The 21,665-nt window shown below is 37.7% G+C and overlaps 1 protein-coding gene across 7 annotated transcripts in view; it reads left to right on the top strand.

The window, feature by feature from the left end:
- The window catches only part of LOC126457331 (zinc finger CCCH domain-containing protein 13-like), a 243,890-nt gene that overhangs the window by 150,947 nt on the left and 71,278 nt on the right, over positions 1-21,665 (top strand). For all 7 annotated transcript variants that reach the window (XM_050093536.1, XM_050093537.1, XM_050093535.1 and 4 more), the window contains exons 10-11: positions 8,494-8,623; positions 9,813-9,998. In XM_050093536.1, the coding sequence (XP_049949493.1) occupies positions 8,494-8,623; positions 9,813-9,998 (316 nt within the window). The remainder of the gene's footprint in view (positions 1-8,493; positions 8,624-9,812; positions 9,999-21,665) is intronic.

The raw sequence follows: 21,665 nt of genomic DNA, 5'->3' as shown, positions 1-21,665 counted from the left end.
CTTTAATATTTTTTTGTTACAACTTACATCCTTCATTTATCATCTGCTTTTGATCCTTGGCAAACTCTTCTTATGATGTTGTCCATGACTGTATTAAGAAGCACGGGTGAGAGCACACTTTGTTACCAAACCGCTCAGTTCCTTCTAAACCATTCTGATTTTTTTTGCCAACTATTATAACATAATTCAGGCATTTTTTTGTGCATGTTTCTCATTCCCAGTTGCATTTCTTTTGACAATTCCAGTCTATTCAGACCTTGCCACATCTCTTCCCTTCTAACAGTGTTGTAAGCCTTTTTGATATGTATGAATGCAACTGTAATGTCTTTTGCAAATCCCCATTTCTTTTCTTCAACCTGTCTGGCTGTAAATATGGCATCTATAGTTAATCTTGCAGGTCAAAATCCTTTTTGTTGTTCTTTTGATTATGATTCTATATTATTTGTGATTTTCTATAAAATTATCTTTTCATAAATCTTCATGCCATGGCACAGTAGTGCTATTCCTCTGTAATTCTCACAGGGCACCTTGTTACTCTTCTTAAGGATAGGTACAATAATTGCTTTTGTCCAATCATCAGGGATGTTTCCAAGCGCCCATGTTGTTGTTGTTGTTATTGTGGTGGTGGTGTTCAGTTCAAAAACTGGTTTGATGCAGCTCTCCATGATGCTCTATCCTATGCGAGCCTCTTCATCTCTGAATAATTGCTGCAACCTACATCTTTCTGAATCTGCTTACTGTATTCATCTCTTGGTCTCCCTCTATGGTTTTTACCCCCCACACTTCCCTCAAATACTAAATTGGTGATCCCGTGATGTCTCAGAATGTGTCCTGTCAACTGATCCCTTCTTTTGGTGAAGTTGTGCCACAAATTTCTTGTCTCCCCAAGTCTATTCAATACTTCCTCATTAATTACATGATTGACCCACGTAATTTTCAGCATCCTTCTGTAGCACCACATTTTGAAAGCTTCTATTCTCTTTTTTTGTAAACTGTTTGTCGTCCGTGTTCCACTTCCCTACAACGCCACATTCCAGACAAATACCTTTAGAAAATTTCCTAACACTTAAATCTATATTCAATGTTAACATATTTCTCTTCTTCAGAAATGCTTTTGTTTCCATTGCCAATCTACATTTTATATCCTCTCTATTTCAGCCATCATCAGTTATTTCGCTGCACAAATAGCAAATCTCATCTACTACTATAAGTGTCTTGTTTCCTAATCTGATTCCCTTGGCATCACCTGATTTAATTCGACTACATGGCATTATCCTTGTTTTGCTTTTGTTGATGTTCGTCTTATATCCTCCTTTCAAAACACTGTCCATTCTGTTCAACCACTCTTCCGAGTCCTTTGCTGTCTCTGACAGAAGTAAAATGTCATTGGCAAACCTCAAAGTTTTTATTTTTTCTCTCTGAACTTTAATACTCCAAATTTTTCTTTGGTTTCCTTTATTGCTTGTTCGATATACAGATTGAAAAACATAAGGGTAGGCTAAAGCTCTGTCTCACTCGTTTCTCAATCACTATTTCCCTTTCATGCCACTCTGTCTGGTTTCTGTACAAGTTGTAAATAGCCTTTCACTCCCTGTGTTTTACACCTCCTACCTTCAGAATTTCAAAGAATGTATTCCAGTCAGCATTGTCAAAAGCATTCTCTAAGTCTACAAATGTAGGTTGACTTTTCCTCAACCTATCTTCTATGATAAGTTGTAGGCTCAGTATTGCCTAGTGTTTTCCTACAGTTCTCCAGAATGCAAACTGATCTTGGTATGCTTCTACTAGTTTTCCATTCTTCTGTAAAGAATTCGTGTTAGTATCTTGCAACCATGGTTTATTAAACTGATAGTTCAGTAATTTTCACACTTGTCAGCTACTGGTTTCTTCCGAATTGGAATAATACTTCTTGCACACCAAATGGAAGAGTTCTGGCATGACTCAGACTCTCCCAAGGCTATCACTAGTTCTGACAGAATGTCATCTACTCCCAGGGCCTTATTTTGACTAAGCTCTTTCAGACCTTAGTCAAATTCTTCTAGCAGCATAATATCCCCCAATCTCACCTTCATCTACGTTCACTTACCTTTCTATAATGTTGCTTTCAAGTTTATCTCCGTGTATAGGCCTTCCATGTACTCCATCGACCTTTCAGCTTTCTCTTCTTTGCTTAGGGCTGGTTTACTGTGTGAGCTCCTGACATTTATACAGCTGCTTCTCTTTTTCCCCAAAGGATTCTTTAATTTTCCTCTAGGCAGTATCTATCTTTCCACTTGTGAAATATGCTTCTGAATCTATACATTTGTCCTCTAGCCATTCCTGTTTAGCAATTTTGCACTTCCTGTCAATCTCTCTCTCTCTCTCTCTCTCTCTCTCTCTGTCTCTCTCTCTCTCTCTCTCTGTTTTTTATGTTTGTATTCCCTTTCACTTGTTTGTTATGCTGCATTTTAAAATTTTCTCCTTTTATCAGTTAAATTTAATATCTCCTGTGGTGTCCAAGGATTTCTACTTGGCCTTGTCTTCTTACCTATTGGATCTTCTGCTGCCTCCACTATTTCATCTCTTAAAGCTACCCATTCTTCTTCTACTGTATTCCTTTCTCCTGTTCCCCCCCCCCCCCCCCCTCAATCATTCCCTTATGCTCCCTCTGAAACTCCCAGTAACATCTGGTTCTTTCAGTGTATTCAGGTCGATCTCTTTAATTTCATCACTTTCTGCAAGTTCTTCATTTTTACTCTACAGTTCATAACCAGTAAATTGTGTGTGAATCCACATTTGCTCATGGTAATGTCTTACAATTTAAAATCTGGTTCTGAAATCTCTGTCTTACCATGATATAATCAATATGAAATCTTCTAGTGTTCCAAGTCTCTTCCATGTACACAACCTTCTTTCATGATTCTTAAACCAAGTGTTAGCTATTATTAAATTATGCTGTGTGCAAAATTCAACTAGGTGGCTCCCTCTTTCATTCCTTTCCCTAGTCCATGTTCACCTACTATTTTTCCTTCTCTTCCTTTTCCTACTATCAAATTCCAGTCCCCAATCACAATGAAATTTTCAACTCCTTTAACTACCTGAATAATTTCTTTTATCTCATAGTGCATTTCTTCAATCTCTTCATCATCTGCGGAGCTAGCTGGCATGTAAACATGTGTTAATGTGGTAGGCATGGGCTTTGTGTCTCTCTTGGCAACAATAATGCATTCACTACAATGTTCATAGTAGCTTACCCCATTCCTATTTTCGATTCATTATTAAACCCACTCCGGCGTTACCCCTGTTGGACCTTGTATTTATAACCCTGTAGTCACCTGACCAAAGTCCTGTTCCTCCTGCCATTGAACTTCACTAATTCCCACGGTATCTAACTTCAACCTATCCATTTCCCTTTTTAAATTTTCTAACCTACCTTCCAGATTCCACAGTCTGATCCGTAGAATGCCAGTTTTATATCTCCTGATGACGACATCCTAATGGGTACTCCCTGACTGGAGATCGGAATGGGGGACTATTTTACCTCCAGAACGTTTTACCCAAAAGGATACCATAATCATTTTAATCGTACTGTAGAGCTCTATGTCCTTGGGAAGAAATTACGGTTGTAGTATCCCCTTGCTCTCGGGCATTCGCAGTACCAACACAGAAAGGCTGTTTTGGTTGATGTTACAAGGTCAGATCAGTCAATTATCCAGACTGTTGCCCTGCAACTACCAAAAAGACTGCTGGCCCTCTTTAGGAACCATATGTTTGTCTGGCCTCTCAACAGATACCTCCGTGTAGTGGTTGTACCTACAATATGGCTATCTGTATCGCTGAAGCTCGCAAGCCACCCGAATAATAGCAGGGTCTGTGTTTCGTAGAGATGTCATGTGTCCATATTATTATCATTATTCTATACAACCACTGAATTCCGGTGGGTCTCGCGGCTTTGATCATTTCCAGTGTGATTTCATCCACATCAGGAGCTTTGCCATTTCTAATATGGCTTTCTCTACATCCAACATTTGCAGATCTTCTCTTTCTAATTCCTGTGTAATGGTATGCTTTCTTTTTTCGCCCTCTGTCTCACTGTGTGTATTTGTTTCAGCTTGTCCTTCAAATAGTTTTTGGAGGTATTCTTTCCATACTTTCAAAATTTCTTTTTCCTCCCATATGGGTTTTCCTCCTTTGTTGATGACTTTTGAAGTCTTTTCTTTTTGCTTCACCCTATTACTTAATATGCAATATAACAGCTTCTTTTGAGCCTTAAAATTCTCTTCTATTTCTTGTGTGAATTTTGCCTCACGTTCAGTATGGTAAATCTGTTCACTAACATTCCAGTAATAGAAACCACTGATATTTTAAAAAGAACCTATTTAAACATAGAAACAACGGGGTAGCCACTACTGCTGAAATTATCAAGTTACTACAATTAATCTTGTCTTTCAATTACTTCAAATGGCAATGAAATATATTCACAACGAGATGATATCGCCACAGACAGTTGTATTGCTAGCACACTGGCAGATATTTTTGTAAATAATATAGAGAAATTGCTCTTTGAAGAATGTATTAACGCTGATAGTAAGACTTTTTTATAAGAGGTATGTTGACGATACCCTTGTTCACTTTAACAAGATTGCTGAAATCGAGAGTAAGTTATTATGGTTCAACAGTATAAATCAAAATATTGCTTTTACTATGGAACTGGAAAAATAATGTTCTGTTAATTTGTTTTCGTTAGACGATAAATGAGTGACAGTGGCACCTATAAATTTGGAATATACTGGAAACTAACCTGCATTGAAATAATAACCCATAAAAGCACCACAGTTTGGCCATCCGGAGATACATAAGAAAGCCTGTATTCAGTCCCAACAGAATCATTAAGCCTTCCTTTAGGTTGAAACGAAATTTCCATTTATATGTTCTAAAACATGTAGTAACTCATAATGACTGCAGTGCTGATTTGCTAAGCAAAATGCATATCATAAAAATACTGAACAAGAACAGCAAATTAGATAAAGAAATCTCGTTGACATGAGAAGCAGGCAAAAGCAGGAGGGTGGATTGCTTTGCCTTTTGTAATGCTCGATTAGATAAAATAACCTATAATTTTTGTAAAACTAACTTGCGAGTTGTATTCCGCATATACAACAAAGTGGGGAAATATGTCACATCATCCACAAGAACCATGTATACGATCAGAAATTTACAAAATCAGATGGTGAATGTGAAAGTTTCCGTGTGGGGTAAATGGTAGACATTTTTCTGCTAGATTCAGAGACCGCACCAACATAGCCAAGAATTGTATATCCTCATATAGTCTAAATCCGTGAAATTACTATTGTACCACCAGCAGCGTTCAAAAAGTACTGCATAGGATGGACAAAGGAAACTAATGGTCACTTTAGAAGACATTGAGCTTTAAAGTTCCTGCAGAGAAACAGGAAAATGCACTCATTGAAGAAGCGGGCCTTACGAAAAAGAAATTTTTAGAATGTTTTTTAGGCATGTAACCCCCTGTTGTGATGTACCTGGCTCAGCCAAGGTTACAGTAGATAAAATGGAGCACCATGATTGATAGTGTACTGATTAATAGTTTATCTTTGATGTATGTACATCTTATGCTGTTATCTCTGCCCTACATTGCCTGATTTTAAACCTGCATGTTAGTAACAAATCTGCTTGTGCCATTAATGACAGCCAATGGCTATTACCACAAGAGTATCGCAGTCCTACAAGTAAATTGTTTTTACTCTATTTCTGTGACAGAGTGTAACATCAAATGTTGTAACTGTGTGAATGTTAATCAATTGCAAAAATTGGTTGTATATACTGTTAATATCAAATTATGTTTTTCTTGATATGTTCTATTATGTCTTTGTAGGCACTTAAAAAGGCACAAATGCTGAAATAAAAGGGTACAGCTAAAAGAAAACATGAAGTAATTTAAAAAAAAAAATTATAGAATCTATTACAAGAAGCAAATGGATTCACAGTGTTGTGAGAACACTTTTTTTGAAAAAGTTAAATCTCTTATCTACTGTGTGTGCATAAAAAATTCTTCCTATTTTTCATCCTATAAATTCTCCCTGAATAATGTAACTAAATCGGCGTTTAGAGTTCTGTGAAATTCTGTGTTTTCCTTCTTCATTAATCATGACCAATGGGGATGGTTTATTGCTGATACTTTATCACTATGGTCAGATAAACAATTTGTCGTGAGGCTAACATCTCCATGAAAGACATTTGGCTTTAGAAATAAATTTCCACTGTGTGTTGCGTTGTGTTCTCGTGTTCTTGTTGGGAATGATACTGCAAGGACCAAATCAAATTTGGATATGAGTAAGCCTAGGAGCTGTCTGAGATGAAATTAAAATTAGTATTGAAATCTCCACATATAGTCACTTCCTAATTATCTGTACTAAGTTTTGTTAATACCCTTTCTAACTGAATAATTAAATTTAAAATGTTTCCTGTTAGGGACTTACAGAATGTCAGAATTATTATCTTGTATGTTTACAAGTCTATCACTGAAGTGTAACACACAAAATGCTGTTAACTGTGATTCTCATACAGATCTGTGGATCTATACAGTCACTTTTCCTACAGTAATGTGATACAAGATTGTACTCAACTAGACATGTCTGCCCAATTTCTGTAACTTTGCTCTGATGTCCTGAAACTGCATTTTGTAGGTCCAGTGACATTTTTAGAGGTATAGAATGAAACATGTTAATTTGTGTAAGGTTGTGAGTGACTGCTATATTGTGTAGCTCTTCACTAATAATTTGAGAATTATGTGTGAGGTCTGAAACAAAAATTAATAATAATGACAATAATAATAATATTGCTCTCTTTCCACTACTGGAACCCCTCTGAAAGTTACCTTCTTGGAATGACCTGCATGTGTGTCACTACATTCCACGTTATCACATCTCAAAACAGGATACTTTCTGTGATATCTCTAATCTTGGAGACAACCATAAGTTGGAAGGAGCTATGTCTTGGAAAATAAAGGAGTTCAACAGACAAAAAGCATTCCATTTTTTGTGAAGAAATTATAGATCCTGTTCGACTTTTTAATGGTGCTTTTTTTTTCATGGTTCTTCCTTTGTGTATTTGTGATACACAATTTCACAGCCATTGAAGAAATCATCACATTGTCTGCTTGATTTTTCTTCACATGCATCACCCTTGTTTGGATTTTGTGGGCGGGGAATGCTTCCATGTCATGAATGAAGTTAATATAGTGTTGAGAAACTTGAGATATGTGTTGGTGTTGTCCAACTTGACCTGTGAAACATCAAAATTAGTTTTTTTGGATTATGCCAACATTGGGCTAGGCAGGGACTTCAGACACTCTGTACATGTTCGTGTCCTCTGATAAAGTTGAATGCATGGAATTTTGCCAGTCTTTCATAGAGTCAGACAGGACCTCCCATTATCTGATTCAACACCATCTCATCAGTAGTTGCACTGTGAGTTGTTTGTGACAAACAAAATTGGTAGCCTCTCTCCATTGATGTACAGACAGCCATTTTGAACCACTTCATTACTTGTGTTTCACCAGTTCCATTACCTACCAAGCCTTGCAAGGTGGTTTTCTTTGACAACCAGCAAGCTGTTGATTGAAGCATCAATGCTCTACACATTCATTCATCTCAAATGAACTAAAAATCTGGTGAATACATTGCACAGCACATCGCCAACTGCAAGCAATCAGTGAATGACTCACCTGGTAGTGGTGCAAAATTCAGGCTTCCTTATGAAGGCCCCTCACTTAGCAGTGGAAGGTGCCATTAGTAGTTATCTGGCTCAGTCCTTTATTTTCATAACTCCTAATCAAAAATAAAAAGCTTTCAGTTGGCAGCAATGTTTTGCTTTAATGGAAGAGCTTCAACTTCACAGTTGAAAATTCAACATGTCAGGGACATGGCTTAAAACTTTCAAAACCACAAGACATGCATGCTTTCAAATACATAATATTTCATTTACTAGGAACAAGTAGTGGAAATACATGTTTGTAACCTTCTTCATTTTAAGATATGAATATTTTATTCATAGTATAGGGAAAGTGAAAAGCAAATTCAGCTGTATAATGGGCAGGCCATCTGCATTGAAACATACTTGCATACAAAATTACATATCACAATACTACTATACCATTGTTACATTGTGTGGCAGTATTTAAGGTATTGTGTATTAATATTACAATATTGGAGACAATGAAACTGAAAGCATATGTGGTACAGTATCTTTGTATCTGCAGTACAGGCGAGTTAGAATAATACAGGGGAAAAAATGTTGTTTGTACTCCTTTGTCTGATTTTGTTCAAACATGACATTGTATCCCCCCACCTTCTCTCTCATGGATATATTGTTCAAACAATGAACAAAATAATGGATAATCTGGGTTGGAAGATAAAAAAAAAGTGTAACAGACCAGCCAACTCTCCTTCCTTGCAAAATTGTCTGCTGTACTAATACCTAATATCATATTTGCAGGCCGTGATGACAGATCACGTTATGGTGAAGGTCTAGACAGAGGCCGTTATGAGGAAGGGGCAGCCACAAGAGATGATAGATTAGTAGACAGGCGTCTGGATCAACGAGGTTATGGGGAAGAACGTCGAGGGTATGTAAAATATATCACATTTTTTTCTATTTTGAGTAATTTATGGGAATGAATTCAGAAGTTTTGTGCAGTTAATTGAGAACAGAAAAGCAAAAAGCACTGTTTTTGTCTTTCTCTTGCTATTTTAAAATAAAACTGTGTATATCTCATTTTATGAAGAAATTAAACAATGGAAAATCTAGGATGGAATGTAACAATTTAATGAAGAGGAATGTTGCTGCTTACCATATAGCAGAGATGCTGTGTCACAGATAGGCACAACAAAAGGCTCTCACAATTAAAGCTTTGGGCCATTGGCCTTCATCAACAATAGACCACACACACACACACACACACACACACACACACACACACACACACAGTCTCAGACAACTGAAACCATAAAACAATGAGTGTGGTTTCAGTTGCCTTAAACCATAAAACAATGAGAGTGGTTTCAGTTCCTGAGACTGTAGTTGTGTGTGCAAGTTGCATTTGCATGAGTGTGTTGTTTATGAAGAATTTAATATTTTGGCTTTTGTTGCAGTTTATATACAAATTATTTTGTAGTCTGTTATTGCCTTAACATTCTTAAAACATTTCCATCTCTGTTTTGCTTTGATCTCAGTGATCTTTGTGTTTAGTTGAGGGACTGTGGATTCTTAACTGCTTCAAGATTTTATAATATCTATCACATAAAAAGATATTTCCCCTTTACTAACGCAATAAAATCTAGTTAGGTGGGAGACTGATTGGAAGAATGGTTAAATTGTGACTTCATTGTTAACTTGTGTTAATGGGAATTTTTCCTCTATTTCAGATAATTGTACTAATTTCAGTGAAGGATGTTGGTAGTACTTAACAGAAAAACTATTTGTTTCAATATTGTTGATTTTGTGTCCAACTTTTACAAATGTTTCAGCTCCTCCTTTTTCCATGTTAATTATACATGAAAATGATCCCTTTGGTTACAGTGTGTTCAGAGAGGGACAGAATATTTGTCACTTAAGAGTTTTCCTCATCTTCTAGGCATACAGTAAGCCTTGTTTTTCAACCAAGGTTGAGTACATCCATAATTGAAGACAAACATATCTCATAATGAACGTCACACTGTATGACACACAATGTTGCAATGCACTATTTTGCTGAACTGTATACTCTTGGAGAATGAACCATCATTTGTGTGATGAGGACTTTTATTTGTAAATAGGCGGCGTGACACAGGTTTAGATACTCTGCGTGGCCGGGATCTATGGGAAGGACCACGTACTGATCGTGATCTGCTATACGAGCGAGATGATCCGCGACCTACTGGCCCAACAATAAAGGGACGTGACTGGGATGCACCAAGAGACTATACTGAGGGACGAAGGGAATGGGACGGCCGAGGTGGAAGGTGAGTCACAAAAATTAATTTTGTAATGGTAATTTATTTAAAGCTTTCTGAAATATATTAAATGTACTTGTCCTTTTTGTAGTTAGTTAGGATAGCTGCATTTTTGCTGTGCTATTAATATATCTTTAAAATTTATTCTGATATTAGTGGTCAGTTGTTCATTGGCACAACTCATTAATAATTTCAATTTACATCTGCATACGATGCAAACTATTGTGAAGTGCTTGGTAGAGGGTACTTAATTATGTACCACATGTTAGGATTTCTTCCCAGTGCAGTCACATATGGACGCTGGAAGAATGACTGCTGAAATGGTTATGTGGCTGCTGTAACAAGTCTAATTTTATCTTTGCAGTCCTTATGGGAGCATTATGGAGGAAGATGAAATATATTTCTAGATTCTTCACATAATACTGGATCTTATAACTTTGTATGTAGGCTTTTGTGGGATAATTGGTGTCAATCTTCAAGTGTCTGCCATTTCAAGTTTATCAGCGTTTCCATGGTTTTCTTATGTTAGTCTGACAAACTTGTCATCATTTGTGCTACTCTTCTTTCTATATTTTCAGTATCCTCTTGTTAGTCTTATTTGATATGGGTCCTACAGACTTTTACAATATTCTAAGATGCAATACACAACTGTTTTGTAGGCAGTTTCCTTTCTAGACTAACTACATTTTTCCAGTATCCTGCCAGTGAAATGAAGTCTGCCACTTGCTTTATGTATGACTGTATCCATGTGATCATTGTATTTCATATGCCTTCCAGCTGTTACACCCAGACATTTGCCATACAAATTCCAGTTGTAACTCATTCATATTATAGCAATAGAGTACTATTTTCTTTGTAGACCGAGATAATAAGATCCATATAAGTCACCCAGCATTTTTTAAAAATCTTCATCGTAAATTTTTCTTTTGGTACGCTCTATGTAAATAAATCAAATGAGTTGCTGAGCAGTGGGCAGGTACTGGGAACTCCTGACAATTCGTGGCTCAGCTCTTTTCCTGTATGTAGTTAATAGTGATGTATCCTTACATAGTAATGTATTCTGTCTTGGATCTTCCATTTATATATATTTTCTGCCAATAAACAATTAAGATTTACTGTATGATTTGAGTTCAGCTTGATGCTTGTACCAATTGAGGGATGTTTATTGGTTATTAATTTTGGGTGTTAAATTTTGATATAGTTATTCCATGCTCTCATTGCTAAACTGACATTAACTACGATGAGCACCATGTGTTTACTATATATTATTTTAATAGTATTGTCCGTTGGTACCTAATGCAGAAGGTGAAGTGCTGGTTGATCTGTAGACTGATGTCACAAGGGCTATAGCACCAAGGAGTTCAGTTTAGGCCTTTATTTTACAAAGGAATGCCGTACGGAGTTGTGCAAAATTAATGACAGTAACTAAATTGCTGACATACTGTAAAGTAGCTGTTAGAGTGCAGCACATGGCTGTGTTTTTCTCTCATCTGTTCACAGGTGGGAAAACACACACATTACCAGGAGAGGAGGGGGGGGGGGGGGGAGGGGAGAATTTATTGTATTATCCAACAAAGCAACTGGTTACCTGGCCAGGGTGGTAGTACCAAGGAGAGGCAGCAACTGCATACGCTCTGGTATCCTTACAAGTGGATGTTGCCCCATGATACATGTCTGTATTTCAATGCCTTGCGTAGCACAACCAATAAATGTAGGTGTGCACTTTGGCATGACAATACTGTTTAGTCAATATCATTTTACCAGCATTTATTCACAGAGTAATATTTATGAATCCATGTTACGTTTAAATAAATCACTGACCACTTTCATTCTTATGCCTCATATTCTCATAAAATCTAAAATAATTTCCCTTTTTTGGGACTATGTCATCTTGTTTGTACATGTTAACTTGTCTATTGAAATACAGTTTAATAACAAATTTCACATTGAGAACAATTAAATTGGTAGTTTGGAGAAGGGAATGAATCCAAAACCACCTTTTGTGACGTAATACAGATAACTGTCTCTCATTCTTATTTTTAATTTTGTCTTAACCAGCCCATTGTATGAAATTCTTTACATCGAGCTCCCTCATATCTCACTACCTTGGAAAGATGAATTGTATCGTCCTAAAGAACGTTCCACGATATTAAAATCTGAGGATTTGTACCCCTCGTCAAACTGATTATGGTGTACGCATTAAAAATTTATATTACAGCATCAGAAATAGTTATATTTTCACAAAACATTCATGATAGAACATATACATAAACATATTACTCAAAGGTTTTGAAATCATTATCAAAAAATTTTACTCTGAAAATCATGTCCTATACTTTCACCATCTCCTGCAGTAGCTAGTGTTGCTCTCATCAGCACCTCCTCATATAATCGTCAGTACTCAAAACAAAAGTACATAACTATCTTTCATATGACCTGAATCTTCTTGTCTTGTTTTGGGATTTTCCCATACACCATATCAGTTGGTATGTGGGGCACTCCTATGTTGCCCTTTTGCAGCAGGAAAGTGTTTTTCACTTCAGCTTCAATGAACTCACAAGGGAATTGCCCAATCTGACAAGTTGAAACCCGTCTGGAAATTGTTAGTACAGGAAGCATACACCGAAAGAAACTCGGTGTTAGAATTTTAGCTGCTAAGTCATACTGCTAGTATTAAAAAATCCACCAAATTTGTAGCTCCCCAAGTGAGCGGTGACTGGTGAAATGTACAGCTGTGCCGTATCTGTAGCAGACAGCACATGCACAATGTGGTGAGCCCATGTCCTTGGTTGGCGGCACAATAGTAAACAGGTAACATGGCACAACACGATTGTAATTTGTAAAGTGAATTTAAGTTTCCATTGATAATTTCTCTGGCACAGTCATTCACAGTTTCTATTCACTTGAATTTCCAGCTCATATATAATAATTTCATAATAATTGGCAGTTGTCTTTGCAGTATCACTAAGTGTTAACAATGGAGGTTAATTGAATTAATTTTCTTTTTGATTTCTTGGTATATGCTTGCTAATAGCATCTCTGTTGGTGAAGGCTCCAGAGTTCCACAGTAATGAGGAATCCAATTTCTATTTCCAACCTGGAAAAAATAAAATACAAAGAACGTGACACAGTCGAAATCACCTACTTCTGAAGACTTACATATGTGTTATTTATTAGTTAATTTCGTGGACATTCATTCCAGTGACATTTCGTTAGAAATTGTGTAAACAGTGAAGAAAGAGGAAATAACTCAGACAATCCTGTTGATTGTGGTTTGAACACTGATTGTTGTGTTAATTAAAGTCCACAACAAAAATAGAATACCTACCAAGCCCAAAGAAAAAAAAAAAAATATACTGTAATAGCTTTTAGTGAGAAAGAAAAAAACCTGTAAATTTTTTGGTTAAATGAAGGAGGGAGAAAATGCTTAAATTTAAGCAGTGTGCAAAACTAGTTTCATTTTGTAAAATCTGTATGTGAATGTGAATTGTGTAAATGGAAGAAACATTTATAAGAAGTACCAAATGTGCTCCAAAGTGAAACTCGTGAAAGTGTGAAAGAAAAAAATTCGAAAGATTTAAACTGCTCATGAGAGTCACTGCACCATTATCAAGGGAGATCGACGAGACTGGGTGCTCTAAATTGCAAGGGTGATGAATATTACTGATTTCCAGGCTTCTTCGAACTGTTTAAACAGATTCAGGAAATTATACGGAAAGAGGAGTCCAAAAATTATGAATTTTGCCTCAGTTAAACGTTTAGAGGAGATTTCATTAATAGATACTGTAGAAAAATTTGTAGCTGGTGTGAAGATGAAGCTTCTTATTATCCCATAAAAGCTATATATAAAGCTAATCGGTCAGGTTTCATGCAAACCACACTTTATCATTTCAAGCGAAAAAACACGGGGTTGTTTGTGCAGTCTGTGAGTACTATGACACATGTGTATACAGTGATGTTAGTGATTCTTATCAGTGGATTGCTGTTTTCACAGATTTATCTCTGTCTTCATGTTCAGAACAAATTAGGACCAAAATTTTAAAAAAGGACTGTTTACTTGCAAAAGTCTTGTAAACAATGTAGCAAAATCTGGAAAAAATAGAAGAGAATAGCTTTCAGTGCTACATCTAAAACATCTCCTTACCTTGCGTGGGAAATAATTAATTTCTTTGCCTAAATAAAACTAGCAATTTCTGTGAAAGCCTGGATGCACTAATTTTTCTTTTATCAAGTGTGCCTGGTGTAATGAAAACGTTTGTTTTCTTCACATTTTGTGACAACTACAGCAGATAAACAAGGAACTGTTTCTTTGTTAGCAAAATATACATCATTCACAAATTATGATAACAACTGTGCTACAGGAAGTGTTATAAAAATTTAATGGCAACAAATTAAGATCCCTGTTGATGGAACACCTCTGTAATATGTAACATCATACACAGCCTTGACTTTCTTTGCCCTGCTAGCTATTTGTGTAAGAATTGCATCTAGAACAGTTTAGCTATCAATATAAACTGCAGGTTATTCAAAAAAGTAGTGATTTGAGACATTTTTGGTTTGGTTTAAGTGCTGGAAAATTCATGTGTGTGCATTTTCACACTTCACGCCATGTGGCACTATTTTCTTTTGTCACGGCTGTGCCTCCTTATTTGCTACATCCTCCTAGAAGAGCTGCATCTGCTTATTTGCGAGTTCAGACAAACGGGGTGTGCATTGCTGTCATAAGTGGTTCTTCATACGTCAAAAATGAGTAATTTTAACATTTTTTCGATAATACGGTGTCCTTAACAGCAAAAGTTTTGACAGTGCATTTCATTCAGTGTATTCTTCCTGTGTTAAAATTTTCAGGGTAGGTTTCAGTGTGTCAATTTGGACCATTCTCTTGTCAAATGCTTTTCAATAACATTTAAGTAAGAACTATTTTAACTGCATGTATTTCTAAATCAAAATTGAGAACTTTTCCAGAGACTTTGTAGTCTTCCTGTAGAACTTGGGCCACTGGTTGTTTAATATTTAGGATACTTTCAGCAGAGATTTAAGTAACATTGATATCTTCCTTGAGGATTGAATCAAATCATTGTATTGTTGTAATTCTGTCTAGTCATCTGATTTTCCTTCTTGTAGTCCCATAATTGTGATTACGTCACAGAAAGTACTGATAAATCTTCGTAAATTACCCAGTACCAATCAAAGCAAGGAGCCAAGTGCACTAAAATGTTGTTGCGGTTTTGACTTCTGGAGGCATCATTGAAAAGGTGAAGTTCTTTAAACTCAGGGTCCATGTTGCATATTTTCAACCACAGCATGCAACATACTTCATCAGTCCACATTTATCTTCTTCTGCATAAACATAGAAATTGGCAGAATCTTCTTACATATAATGTATGGGGAACATTTCCTGAGAACATTTCCTGAACAGGTTATTTTGGTAAAAGAAGGTTTTGCATCTAGTCAAATACAAGTGCTCCAACCTTCGAGACATTATACGGTGCCCTTAAGACATCTACTACGCAGTGGACTCAGAAGAATATAAATATGAGGGATATTATGAATATTTCATGCTCACTTTATCTTTCGAGCCCACAAGCAGAATTGAGATAGATATAGATCTTCTCCCACGCTTAAAGATTAACCAGTATGTTAGCTACATTTTGTACTCAGTAATGTATAACCTAATATGCACAGAATGGAAATTCCTTGTGATCCTTGTTTTTCATTGCAAAGTATTTGAATTATGTGCAGTGGGGTACTTAATTACAAATTATTGCAATAACTTTGACCACCACCATACACAGGTCATTACAAAGCTGACTAATGACATGAGGCAATGAGTAAAATCAAAGTTTGTACCAAATAGTTTATTTTTAATCATTTGAGAAAGATTGTAGGGCAGCTAGTGGGCATGTGACATTCTCTTTGACCTTGGTTTCCAGGCTGTGGCCTCAGATTTTCTTTGTTGGCACAGTGCATGTAGCATTCAGAGAGAACCTTACATGGGGAGAAGCGCTGATGTTATCGTAGAAAACATGGGAAGCTCCCTGCAGGGAAGTAGGCCAGCATTTGATGAAGCCTGTGTGGGAGCTGTTGCAAGAGCTAGCAAGTAAGCTTACAATGAATCTTACTCTGTCTTAGATGGGCTTTACCACTTGCTGCACTATATTTGACTCCCACAACAGTAGAAATGTGGGCTGTTTCAAGAAGCCTAACCCCACATGCAATGTTTAATTGCGATATGTCTTTCCTGACAATGTCAATGAGTTCTTTAGTCGCAGCTGTCTACAGATTTGGAGTGACATCAGGAATTTTGATGTGTCTCTTAGTATTCCAGCCCCACAATCACATATTAATAAATTTGAAGTCCCAGTTTCTGTCCGGTGTGCAAATACAAAAGCCGCTATAGGTTTGATTTTTTTTTTTTTCTTTTCATTGCAGCCAAAAACTCAATCAAATTTCTGCCAAATTGATTGAAGATTTCAACTTCACCTCTGTCATTAATGTGTAGTCACATTGGTTCACATTGCACTGAATTATGTCCATGGTGTTAATTATGCCAATAATATTTACTCAGATGCGCACTTTAGCTGATCCCTCGAGCATTACAAAGCATTAAGTGAGGGTAGCAGTAACATGCAGTGTCAGTTCATGCAATTGCTTTAATTGATTACAAGTAACTCAATTTGTCAAAATTTGTGTAATTATATTGACACTGTCTTTTAACTTTTAACCACAAAGTAAATGTTAGTTTGAATATATGCAGATGTACCCATGAATAGCACCATTCATGCATGCGTTTACCTTCAAAGTAACTATTGCTGTTGTGAGTTTATGTAATGGTTTTTACACTGAGTAGTTTCCCTAACCAGCATTCCATCCAACCAAACCAATTACAACTTTACCTGAAGTTGCTCACATCTTTGGTAGACTATGCATGGCTTCTTTGAAAAGAATAGCTCAATAATGTCACTTGGGTTGAACTGCACACAGCTGCTTTCATGCCCAGGGGTGATCTTGCTGGAAATAATAACCTGTCATTGTGATCCTGCTGTCATATAAGCTATGCATTGAATAGAATTGTGGATTAACAAAATAAACACAAATCTTAAATAAAAAATGCTTGAAGAATTAATAAAAAGGGTTTTATTCTTATGTTAGTAATTGATGTGGATGGCATCAGAGAATTCTGTTGAATATTCTTTATTCAAGAAAGTATATCTCAGATAAAAGGAAAGTGGTCATATGATAACCAGTTATACTACAGACAGAATGATAACCTTATTAAATGCAATAAAGTTGTGTTGGGAGCATTGCGAGAATGGTGGCAGAATCCCTAGGCTAAATAGTCATCAAAGACATGCAAAAAACAAAGTACATTTCATGATCACAACATATGAAACATTCACCAGCTCAAAATAATTCAGAGTTCAGAATGAGGATTTACCTATTAACACATGAGAGATAGTGAGTATGAACTCATATTGTGTCTGGTCTCAATTCCATAGCGCAAGTGGAAAGATAAAGTACTGCACTGGAACACATGCAGATCTCACAAGAGTTAGAGGCCCTCCAAAAGTTAATGTATTGTAGCCAATATCCACTGCCCAGAATCTATCTCCCACAAGCCAAATAACGCACGTCACCACAGACAGGCCTGCCTTCCACTAGATAACGTAAAGTTCTAATCCCTCCATTGAGCAGGCCACTTGAAAAGAGTCTGTCTCCACTTGACACCAACAGTTCTCTGCCACTGTTCCTGTTGTATGGTCTGAAGACTATCCCCACCAAAAATACATTGTTCCTATGTTTTACAGACATGGTTTTAACTCAACTTGACCACTTTCTGCACTAAACTAAGATAATACAACAGTATTTAAATAAAAGACATGTTATAAACATTCGGTCACACTCAGACCATTTACAATAAACATAAATAAAAGTCTGTTCATAAACAAATAAGTCAGCATTCTTGCACAAGTGCTGTCCCTTCAGAGTGGGACCGTCCATGTTCGCACTAGCATAGGGCCATCTCAAAAAATACAGCTGTCACCCCTGCTAAAGTTAAGTAATTCAAATTGAGCAGTTCACAGGATGTGGTTCTATGACATTGTCTGTAAGTCTGGGTGAACACAGTGCTTGAAGAAACAGCGAGTTGAAGGCAGAAGGAAAATCTGCCATGGGGGGAAAAAATCTTTGTGATGGTCAGGATGGGTTGTAAGAGTAGTGGACTTCCTTGCTACAGATAATGCAATGGTAGGGTTATGTTAGTAGTGGGTATGTGTAGCTGGATACCAGTGTCATTACCTCTGTTTGTCATAAAGATGTCAGTCCAAATCACTGCAGCAGCACAGAGCATTGCTTTGAAGAGCCTCTCTGCTGCAAACTGTCACTGTGTCAGTGGCAGTGCAGCAATCACTATTTTGGCCCCCGTTTCTACTTGTGTGTTGTTCCAGATGGACTGCGTCGTGGCTCAGCTGGCATGGCTCAGCCTCCCAGCACCTCAGGCAATTGCTTGATTTACCAAAGGATGTTGCTGCAGGTGTTGTCCATCTCACCAGGCTACTTCTGTTGGATGTTTGTTGGTGTTTAAGCCACCCGTAGTGAGGCAGCTGTGGTGGCCAGAATCTTTTTCTTCATCATTTGCCTGAAAGGCCAGTCAGCAAAAGGTGAAGGCAGATGTCTTCTGTTCGTTGACACTCTCTCCTTCATTACGCTCTGGGGATGGGGCACTGATAGAGGCAGTGTCTTCTGCTTCAGTATGGTGATGGTGTTCTGTTGCCACACACAGTTGCAGTGGCTGTAGGCAGACCTCTTCTGTCTCCGCAGCCAGGGTGGCCCTGAAAGTAACCCTCTCTGTCACTGTTGTGGCTTTAAAGACTGCTGTAGCCTTATCAGTGACATCGCACAATGTGGCATTCATCATTCCTTTACTTCATCTTCTCATGCTCGGGCAGCATTTCCCGTCCACTCGCTTGTGGCTGGTCCCCCCTCTCACCATTGATGGTGGTCATTTACAGTCAGGGGTAACTGCTGCCGATTCTTCTGTCAGCTGTGCCAGAAATCAGTGTGTTGGAATGCGTCATTTCCTCTTCACTGGTGTGACATTGTGGCTGAAACCATCTCGTTGCTGTCGGTCTAGTTACAGCTTGAGAAATCTGGGCAGCCTTGCCAGTTGGCAATATGGGACCCACCACAATCGGTGCACATTGGAGTTCATTTTTTTCCTTATACCACACGTACAGCTGTTATGCTCACCTGAACATCTCTTGCACCTCATAGCATAGGGGCAGTGCTTTGCCACATGTCTATCTCTCTGGCACCTGAAGCTCTAGGACTCAGGATCCAGGCTTTGGGGAGGGAGAGCTACCACTTGACAGGGAAGGCTAGGAGCTTCCTTAGCCTGAAAATATCACCAGTGTTGGCTGCCATTTGCACGATGACAGTAGACAGTGGTGGCCTCTTCTTATTCATGTTTACTACATACCAGAAGGCAGCACAGACAGGCCCTTCCATGACTGCTTTTATATTGCAAATCCAAGGCAGCTTTCAGAGGAGCACCTTGGTTGCCTTCTTTCACTGATTTAGTGGCGTCCTCTTCTTCACAAACTACTGCTACAATATGGGCAGCAACAATTCTCTTGAGTGCTCTGAAGTCAGTCATAATGTCTGCATGCAACTTGAATGTGGCATCAGATTAAACAGACCCAACACCAAACTTGAGCTCGCAGCAGTTGTCCGTGCTGTTGTACAGCTTTGTCCAACCTGTGCCTCTGCACTGGATGTAGAGAGAAGGAACTGATGTACTATGATCAAGGTCTGATTCTGTTGATCATCGAGGTTGCTGAGGATCATGACTGATGGCCCCCTTCGCTGAGCCAGTTTTCCTTTGTCCAGCTCATCTGCCCATGCTGTGGTGTAACACGTGACAAACTTTGCTACCCATTCTGGTCCATCACAAGCAAGCCAGCATTCAAGCATTGTTCTTCCTCTACAACTGATTAGCAGATCGTTGTTGTGTGATTCTCATGAGAATCACACAACAACGATCTGCTAATGTGTGATTGTTGCAGCACGAGCCCGCCTTCTCAGCTCTCATTCAGCTATAGCGGCACAGCATGCAACAGCAGTGCTGCACTAGCTATAGCTGCTCAGACTGAACTCTTGGGCACACAGAACTCTAGACATAAGAATGGTAAATGGTAGCATGTGAGCTGAATAACATCAGCTGAATATGTTTTTTAATTGTCAAGCTGTTACTGTTTTGCAACTGGGTGTCAGATATCGGGTTTGGGGATTGGGGTCAATGATACTGGTATGATGTATCCTCCACTGTACACTGTGCGTTCCCTGCAGAGTACATTTTGGAATGATGTAAATCTGGATGGGGAGAGCAAAACATTAGTTTCTGCTGTTTTTAGTCAGACAAAAAAATGAAGTGTGGCATGAAAGAACAGCTTGTCATTTGCAGTCTCATATTCAGGATTAACTGATATCTTATAGTTGGAGCCTGGGGAATGTCACAGAGACTTCTGTGGTTTTGGATATGAATTTATTGATCTGTGCTGATGGCCGGGCAGCAAAAGACTATTGTTTACTTTAAGAAGACTCTCAGCCTGATGAGTGACAGTAATAGCTGTATTGATAGAAATTGAATGGTCTCCATCGGTACCGACAGCTGTCTTGGCACAGCCAACCTGATCAACTTTAACTAGTAGATAGCACTGTGTTCAGTATACTTGTAAACAAAAGCACATGTACCATGCTGACTTAAAGATCACAGAATTGTTAAATGTAATTGGAGTCAGTAATGGTTGAAATATATTTATATTTTCAATGAAGAGATGCTCTTTCCACACAGTATTTAAAGCCAACATTGGTAGTGACTTTAAACAAATAATAATAACCATCATAATCTTCTTCATCATCTGACATTTAACAGGCTCTGTTGACTAAAGGCTTCCTCCAGCCTCTTCAGACATTACTATTATATTACAAATCTGTAACAATATTGATCCAGGTTACCCTGCATATTTTCTCATGTCATCTATCTACTTTGCATTATGTCATTTCTACCTTATCTTATGTCTTGGAATCTAGTAAAGAACATCCTTCGTCCTTCAACCAGTAATTTACCTGGTTACGAGTCTCGCCCACCTCCCTTTCATTGCCATTACTGTCATAGTTACATATCCAATTCTAGTGAATAAACTGATTTGTTTGTTTCTTTTCCTGTCCTGCACAATAATTTTCTATGTGCAGCCCTCCATTGGTAACTGAGCACATGTATTGTTTTGTTATTTTTCTCATTTGTAACTGCCAAAAGTCAAACTGGTAATACAGACTGATTATAAGCTTTCCATTTCAGAAATTTTGAAAGCTTCACTTTGGAAACTCTTATTTGATTTTCCAAAAGAGCTCCAGGATGCTTTAATCTTCTGTCCATCTAGCTGCTGTCTTCATGTCCTTAAATAAAAAAATACTCATCAACTGATTCTAGGATTTCATTGTTCATTTGTGCTAAATTCTTTTTATTTGTTGATTATAAATTAATTGTCGAAGTTTATATGCACTTGGGGCAAAGAGTAAGGGTTATTTGCAAATACCTCCCGAGTTTCAGAGACTACTGCACAAAAACTACAAGACAACAGCAAAATGACACATATAAGTGGACAGAACATCTCT

This window comes from Schistocerca serialis, chromosome 2, assembly GCF_023864345.2.
Source record: "Schistocerca serialis cubense isolate TAMUIC-IGC-003099 chromosome 2, iqSchSeri2.2, whole genome shotgun sequence".
NCBI classification, from domain to species: Eukaryota; Metazoa; Arthropoda; class Insecta; order Orthoptera; family Acrididae; genus Schistocerca; species Schistocerca serialis.
Note: the sequence above shows the minus strand (reverse complement) of the source record. Positions and strands in the feature narration are given on the sequence as shown.